At 39.3% G+C, this 9,032-nt stretch overlaps 1 protein-coding gene across 1 annotated transcript; it reads right to left on the bottom strand.

Annotated features, from left to right (window-relative positions):
* Positions 1–241: 241 nt before the first annotated feature.
* LOC142453063 (olfactory receptor 7A5-like) lies at positions 242–1,162 on the bottom strand. The gene has a single exon (XM_075554198.1). The coding sequence runs from the start codon at positions 1,160–1,162 to the stop codon at positions 242–244; it is 921 nt and encodes a 306-aa protein (XP_075410313.1).
* Positions 1,163–9,032: the final 7,870 nt, after the last annotated feature.

The following is a 9,032-nucleotide window of genomic DNA, read 5'->3' as shown; positions in this document are numbered from 1 at the left end:
GAAAGCTGAAGGCACCCTGAAAGAATTGCCCATGTAAGGGAAGATTTGGTTAAAGTATATACATGTTAAAAAATACACAGGAAGTAATTTCATATTATGTCTTAAATATTAAGGATATTGAATTATGTAGATAAGCACATTTAGAACTGAGTAAATTATAATACATATTTCTATTTTTTGAAATTTTTTCAAATGTAACTCTCTAAACTTAAGAATGAATTTCTGTTATATAGGATGTTTCTCAGCTGACAAGTTTTCTTAGAGCTTGCTTAATGTCTTTATTTCTCAGACTGTAGATAAAGGGATTCAGCATGGGTGGGGCTACAGTGTACATCACTGAGGCTATTGCAGTGGCCCTGGAGTTTTCAATAGCAGCAGAACTAAGATAAACACTGAGACCTATACCATAGAACATGGAAACAACAGAAAGATGAGACCCACAAGTGGAAAAGGCTTTGTATTTGCCCACAGCTGATGCAATTTTCAAAATGGAAGACACAATTTTCATGTATGAGAAAAGGATCCCAGTGAGTGGAATACCACCCAGAAGTACAATTGTTAAATACATGACTAAGACATTGAGGAAGTTGTCAGAGCAAGCAAGTTGGATTACCTGATTAAGTTCACAGAAAAAATGGGAGATTTCCAATTCTGTACAAAATGACAGTCGCAAAATCATTAAACCATTTAATGTAGAGTGCAGAAATGCCAATACCCAGGAGGCCAGAAGCAGGAGGCCACAGAATCTTGGGTTCATGATGACCGTATAGTGCAGTGGATGACAGATGGCCACAAACCGGTCATAGGCCATCACTGCCAAGAGGAAGTTGTCTAAGGCCGCAAAAAGAATGAAAAAGTACATCTGAGTGATGCAGTCTTCATATGTAATTACTTTGTTCTGCCTTTGGATGTTCATCAGCATCTTTGGAACGGTTGTGGAGGTGAAACAGATGTCAGCAAAGGAGAGGTTGGAGAGGAAGAAGTACATGGGTGTGTGGAGGTGGGAGTCTGTGGCGATGGCCAGGATGATGAGCAGGTTCCCCGTGACGGTGACCAGGTACATGGAGAAGAACAGTGCAAAGAGGAGGGGCTGCAGCTCTGCCTCCTCAGAAAGCCCCAGAAGGATGAATTCTGGGACAAGGGTGTGGTTTCCTGGTTCCATGGAGCTGATGAAACTACTGGGAAAGAGACAAGAGCATTGCAAACTCTGCCGTGAGCTGTTAACAATAGTTTAAAGGATATACTGTCATTCTGTTTTAAACAGTTAATTAAAAATAGTGAATAAAATAAAAACTCTTACCCTTATTTGATGTGAATAGCAGAAGATGCAAATATTGAACACATCCCTCATGGAAGTAGGAAGAGTGATGGAAGTTGAAAGTCCCAAAGAAAAAATTGGTCCAATGGACTCATGGAGCATGCAAGCAGCAGTCATGTCTAGAACAGAACTCTCCTCCATGTGCCAGTAATCAGCTCTGTAAATTCAAGAGGGCAGTACTTGCCCAGGGACAAAATTCAGAGGGGAAGGAAGGAGGAATGGAAACAGGAAACACAAAGAGACAGCGGGAAAAGCTACGGTACATTGGGGAATTGCAGTGAACGAATTAAATCAGAATTTGTGTGATTTCTTGAATGCTGGTCAGGTCTATAAACCACACAACGCACGGTAAGACATAAGCCAGTTACAGAGTAACAAGAAATGCATCTTAGTATAATCTCTTGTGATACAGAGGCTCACAGCAGAAACCTGAATGCAGTCAGGATGCTAGTCACGAGAAGAACACGTTGTACAGAGACTGCGCCTGTGCTCCCTCCACACAGGACTATTCCTCACCCCTCTGACACCACGGTGGATGGTGTACCTGAGGTGCAACAAAGGGTTCTAGGCTGAAGTTGTAGTTAGAATTTTGGGAACATGTGATCAGATGGTAATGAGGTTGTAAAACACTCCATGATAACGAACATAAACGTCATTTATTAATTTTGTTTGTATTATTATGACACACCACATTGTATCATATCCTATTGTATTTTACTGAGCCGCTAGGTGGTGCAAATGAGCAGGCACTTGACTACTAGCTAGGAGTTTGTCATTTACAATCACAAGGAGGAATCTTAAGGCAATCCTGGTGATCGGATTCCCAAAGATCACAGCTTTGAAAATCCCAAAGCACAGTTCTCCTTTGTACATGTGGGTTCATCCAGAGTTGGAATTGACTTGGTGACAGCTGACCGAGTCAATATTGTCATGAGATACAGTGTAGTGTTATTGGCATATCCTAATATAAGGTACATGAATGGCATATGATTCAGGTTTCCATAAAAGTTCCTCTTCCCTCAGTATCTAGGGTATATTATGTACGTTTTGGACTCTAGATGGCACTTAAGGCGTCTGCTCAATGTGTATCTCATTTACTGATAACTCCTCCTGCTCTCTCCACATTGATCTATGATGGTGTGTTATAGAGGCTGAGCCTATTCAACAACAAAAAAGTACTAAAAATAAAAAGTCATTTTCATTCTCCTATGAGAACTGAGTTTAGAGTCAATAATCCCAAATCAGGTCTTTGGGTCTTTCAAAGACCAGTAATCCCTTGGGCAGGGATTATATTTGTGGCCATCTTCTGCCATGTGATAGAAAGCCAGTCTACTGAGAAGAAGGAAGGAAGGAAGGAGACAAAAGGGGAAGAAAGGAGATTAATACAACCTTTGTAAGAATCAGACACAGGAAGGTTATATTACCTAGTTCTTAACCCCACAATACCAGAAAAGTAAAAATCGTGGACTTAACCAATTAGATAAATATTTTAATATATGATATAAATGCATTCCTTTGCTCACATTATAATTATACTATTAAAATATTATTAATTGATTGAAATATTCCTAAAAGAAAATGGAAGAGGATTTAAAAAGAAACTCCTTTTCATTCTTTTTCCAAAATTCAGTGCTTTGAGGGTCATTTGGATATTAAATACGGTGATTGTTCAATATACTGGAGACGTGCTAGTGGATTCTACAAACTAAAAAATAGTAATGATATAAATTCTCCATAATCTTTTTCAGAAAGCAAGAGCAGAGGGAATATTTCCTAATTCATTCTGTGACATGAGCAGTTTCTAATATCAAATCCAGGAGTCCTGGTGGGATACAGGATTATCATTAAGCTGCAACAGCAAGATCAGCAGTCAGAAATCATCAGCCACTGCATGGGAGAAAGATGAGGCTTCTACTCCATTGACAGTCAAAGTCTTGGAACCTCATGGGGACAGTTATACTCTGTCCTACAGGGTCTCTGTGAGACAGAATAGATTTGAAGGCAGTGAGTAATATCAAAACCAGATATGAATATATAACAAAGGAAGACTATGACTCAGTAATACCCATGAAATAAATGCAAAAATCTTCAACAAATACTAATAGAATCCAACAATGTATGACAAGAATAACATATTACAACTAAATGGTATTTATTCCAGCAATGGGAGAGTGGTTCAAAATTTGGAAATCAGTTTATGTATTATCCTACATCAACTGGTTAAAGAAAAAACTGAAATATAGAAAAACTAAACGTCAACCAAAGACAGGAAACCATAAAGTCAAATCACATTAAGCATTTGGTAGCATTCAAAATTGTTACTTAATTTTTAAACCCCCCCAACCCCCAAAGTTGAAAAAAAACTTTAAAAGTTGGCTTGATAGAGTACATCTATGCAATTTACCACGAGGGTCATGTTTAATGGTTAAAATTTAGACATTTTTCCCTTTGGATTCATAACAGGAAAAGAATATCCTCTCTTAACACTCTTATTTAAATGCAAGTCCCAAGAAGCACAATAATGCAATAATGCATGTTTTACAAATACAAACCACACAGACTGGGAAGGAGGAAATGAAGCTGTCTTTTTTCACAGAAGACCTCACTGTCCATATAGAAAACCCGAAGAAACAGCCAGAAACATAAACTAATAAGGAGAGCAAAATGGTAGCTTGCAAAATAAAGACAAAACCTCCAATAAATTTCCACATAACAGTAATGAACAGTAACATACCAACATGAAATTCTGGTCCATGGCAATAATAGATCAAAAGGCAAACAAAATTCATAGTCAAAAACTACATGATCCCGGTGAGAGAAATGAAAGGACCGTATAAATAGACATTCTCTGTTCATGACTAGGAAGGATCAGCAATCATGTGAAATGTAGAATCTTCCCAACTAGATCCATATACTAAATGTACTTTGAATCAAGACCTAAACCAATGGATAGCTATTGACAAACCGATGCATAAAGTTCACACTTAACCCTTGTGGTCTTCTTCCCCAAACCAAGAAAACAAAATTTAAATAATTTTAAACTCCAAAACTCCAAACTCCTCATGAGACCAACATCAGACAATTGCCAAGTGAGAGACATTTTACCAAATAGTTCATCGACACACGTCAACAATTGCATGGCCATCAAACAAGGACAAATATCAGGGAATCTGTCACAGCCACGGAAGTCTGACAAACAAATGCAGGATTCTGGATAGAGATGAAAATAGGCATTTAAGTGAAAGGTTTACGGGAAGTGTCTTTACTGAATTTGTAATTTTTCTTAAAAAAAAAACACCTGTTATCTCTAAAGCTTCACCCATGCTGGGTTGCATGTCACAAAGCACATGAGAAAATACATAACCAAGAGTCAAGAGAATTACCAACAATGACAAAGTACAACAGAGATAAATCCCGGTATGAAAATATAGCCAATATTAAAAAACACTAACAACCAGATTGAGCACAAAGTAGAGAGATCAAATGAGAAGGTTTTAACCAATGAAGTCAACTTTTTCATTTTCATCTACTATGGTCATCTCTACTATACTCTGGTGGATAACCAGGTTATTCCTATATCTCAATCATGGTCAGAGACAGTAATGAGAATGATTATTCCTGCTGGGGATGGCAGGGAAGAGGATAAGAGTGATCTGACATCAGGAAGTACAAGAAAGAAAAAAATGTTTTGAAACTGATGATGAAAAACATTGGTTGATATGACTGAATTATGGAATGGTATGGTGTCTGGACTGGGTTTTAATACAATTGTTTTAAAGAAGGAAAAACACATTACAATAAACTAGCATTAGAAAAACTGTTGAAAGTGTAAAGTTAAGTAAAAATGTTAAAATGAATCCTATGCAAATACCTTGAACACAGCAAACTGTGAACTTGATCCAGAGTTCACTACTTGCCTTAGACTAGAAAAATCACAGCTATAACTCGCATATTCTGCATCTCTTAAACCCAAATTCTGATCCTAATTTTATGGAAGACTTTTAAAAATAAACAACTTAAAAAATTTAAATAAATAAATAAAAAGTAATTTAAAATGTCAAGCTGCCTTATATTGCTCGGTCGAATTTGGATGTATTATAACTCAGAACCTCAAAGATTCATCGCCCACTTCTTCTGTGATTTTCCAACTCCTTATCTCTCTATGGTTTTCCCAGGAGCAGTCGTCTGCTCTGCACATGGACAGAGCAATGTCTCCAAAGGCAAGTCTGACTGCAGACAGACTGTGCTGCTAGTTCTGCCTTGACTCTCCGCTAATTTCAGAGTTGTCCTTCCTTAGGAAAATATACAGCTGTGTGTTTCATGACTGCTGCCTACCTGTCCACACTCATGCTTCACTCTCCATTCCTTGCTTTCCTTGTTCATCAGTTATTAATTATTATGTGAAATTTCCAATGCACACCGTATGGTCTTAATAATCCCATCATTACTCCCCTCCTGTCACTTTTTTCAAAGCTCAGTGTGACCATCATCTCTCTGTGAAACCTTCCCTAAAAGTCCCCAGGAAGGGCAACAACATCATGATCCATTTCAGTAGGATTGCAGAGCGGGAATAAGCACGCACTTACCGTCTGTTCCCTTACGGAGAATGTCAGATACTGGAAAGAAGGGAAACTGTCTATCAGGCTATAAGTTAATGTTAAATAAGAGTTTTGTGAGTGACTATGTGGACAAATAGATGAATGAGGTTAAGAGACACGTTAATGCAGTGAAGCAAGGAAGGCTGTTGAGAGAAGGAGGTTGCAGGAATGAGAGCCAGCACCGGGGAAGACAGATCAGAGAAAGAAGACATTGTCATGTAGCCAGAATCAGTCTCTAGGACCAGTGACTAACTTGTCAGGAATTTATCCATTAAACTTGCTTTTATTTGTTATACCTGTTGATCCTCCTACAGACACTACCAATAATAGAGGGCCATCACACATCACCATTCTCTGAGCACCTGCGATGATGTTGTACCTCATCCAGAGCAGATTTCACCAGTGCTGGTTCTCCCATGTGCCACTGCTAAAGTTAGAGGTTGTATCCCCAGGAAGAACATCGAGATGAACCCACTCATGAGGCTTCTAGAAGGTACAATTGTGTTTTCTCATCACCTTGGATGAATCAAGGAGATCTTGGTCAGTGTAGAGGAAGTATTTACAATCCTTTGGCTCTAGTGGATGAAATCCCTTGTGCCTCATTAATGAAGTATTCTTTTGTCTTACATTCCCTGGGAATTTTATTTCTCGGGAGGTATCAGAACAAAATTCAAACGTGTGCCAGTTTGACCCTCAGGAGACAACGTGGAGCTCCGTGTACAGCTTTCTCCCACTGGACTGCTTCCTCCCAGAAGGCGGTCATCTCTATTGTACTGTCTCCAGCATGCAAGGCAATGTCTAATGATCACTCTGAGATGCACTTCCTTCTCCATAGACCTAATGAACACAGCTGGACATCATTTACCAAGACGCCAGGGTTTTACCAGGTACTTCTGATCACACCGAGCCCCACCACACCACTACTGTATTTTTAAAAAATTAATAAATCTTTTTATTGGGGCTCATACAACTTTTATCACTATCCATACATACATCAATTGAGCAAAGCACCCTTATACATTCGCTGCACTCGTCATTCTAAAAATTCACCCTCCACTTGAGGTGGGGGGGTTCGCTGAGGGAGGGGGACGGGAATAAAGGGAAACTGAGCTGATTCCACTACTGTATTTTTACCATGTCTTTTATTTCACTTAGTTGATAATAGACCCTGAGTAAATGAAATGCCATCCCTGTAGGGAGGGTGTTGGAAGATAAGATGATAGGATATTCTCAGTGAGTGTCTCCATTGTGCCTAAGTGTCACTATGTCCCTAAGATGGTTCATAGATATTACTCAAATTTTATTTCATAATAAAATATAATGATAAATATATAGCATAATAACATTTCACATACCATATGAATATATTCACAGGGTTATATTATTATCTATGAAAACGATTTGGTAATTCAAATCAATGACATATATGACATACGAAGTGGTGTCTGAAAGGGATCTAGCCACCTGGTAGCTTTCTATTCTGTGAATGGAAAGAGGTATTGCAGAAGGATCCATTCTAGTTAAAGATGTGAGGAGAGAAGAGGGCAAATCTTTCTGAGGAGGAGTCATTTAAGGCAATAGATGGAGGACAGGGAGTGGAAGAAGTGTCCCATGGAAGAGGCTCCTCTGGCCTGACTGCTATCTGCTTCAGGGAGCTTTGTGTACTTTTTACAACTGAACTCCACCACTCACCGTTCTGGTTTGGCTTATTGGCCTCAATTAAAATCATATCTACCTGATCAGTGCACGGGATGATAAACACATGTGTGTGGATCCCCCACAGAGCCCGAATAGAAGGTCTAAGATGAAAGGATACCCAGTGCCTTGCCTCTGGTGTTTCTTTCTATTTTGCAGTTTGCTTGTTTGTTTTGCATGATTTTATACATCAATAATTATTAGGAAGCTTCAATAAGTTTGTGGAATATTTGAATGCATAATTAATGGACCTTTGCCACAAACTTTTTCACCACTCCCATCTAGACCTCACATGTTGCTGGTGGGTGGAAATGGTGCAAGTATTGTGAAGAACAACAGATCGTTGGTTCCTCCAAATATTATCCCTAGGCCTAGGTGACCAGCAATTCCACTGCTAGGTACTACCCCAAAAGAATTAAAAAGAGGTATTTAAACAAACACTGGTATGTGAATTCTGACAGAAGTAGTATTCACAAGTACTAAGTGGTAGAAACAATCCATATGTCCAACAACATATGAATACAATGTGGCCCTGACATACAATAGATGATTATTCATCATTGAGAAACCATGAAGCAGGATTACATGATACAGAATGGGTGATTCTTGGAAAGTTATTCCTAGTGGGGTAGAAAACGCATCCAACTCACTTCTATGGTGTCAGTTCTGACTCAGAGTGACCTGTGGGGAGAGCAGAACTCCACAGAGGTTCCCCAGGCTGGGATCTTTATAGAACAAACTGCCAGATCTTTCTCTCATAGAGGAACTGGTGACTTGAGACCTCAAACTACTAAATATTAGGTTAGCAACTGTGTTCCTTTGGTTTTGTGTCAACGTGGTTCGGGCAGGATTCTTAGTAGTATAGCACTTGGTGGTTCCCCCTGATGTGATCAAACCTAAACAAGCCCATGATGGAATTTACTGTGGACGGTAAAGCAGATGTAAGAGGATGAGGGAGTAGATGGCCTCATCACCCAGGCCATAGCTCTGCTGCAATTGAAGGAAAGTTTCCTCAAGGGTGTGGCCTACTCTTATGTAAGCAGACTTTGTAGGTGGACTTAGCTTCCTTCTTGCTGGATCTCGAGCCTGCATCTGTCTCATTGACCCTGGTGTTTTGGCCTTGAGTCAGCAGTCTGCTATATTGTCTTACAATCTGGGAGCTATCATTGGCTGCCATATAACTGCCAACATTGGACTTTTTTACAAAGTAGGCAGAAGACTGACCGATTGACCTTGATTTTTTCTACCTGTACCTGCACCATCCTGTGATCTTTCTGCTTCCTGGGTGGTCTTCTTGCTTCCTGGTTTTCCAAACACAGCAGTTACTGGATCTTGTTAAGACTCCAGTTAAACAACTGACCTACGGATTGGAGCCTGATTGTGCTTACTCACTTTTCCATCTCTCTATATGGCTATAGAGA

This window comes from Tenrec ecaudatus, chromosome 1 (assembly GCF_050624435.1).
Source record: "Tenrec ecaudatus isolate mTenEca1 chromosome 1, mTenEca1.hap1, whole genome shotgun sequence".
Lineage (NCBI taxonomy): Eukaryota > Metazoa > Chordata > Mammalia > Afrosoricida > Tenrecidae > Tenrec > Tenrec ecaudatus.
This window is presented reverse-complemented; position numbering and strand designations above follow the sequence as displayed.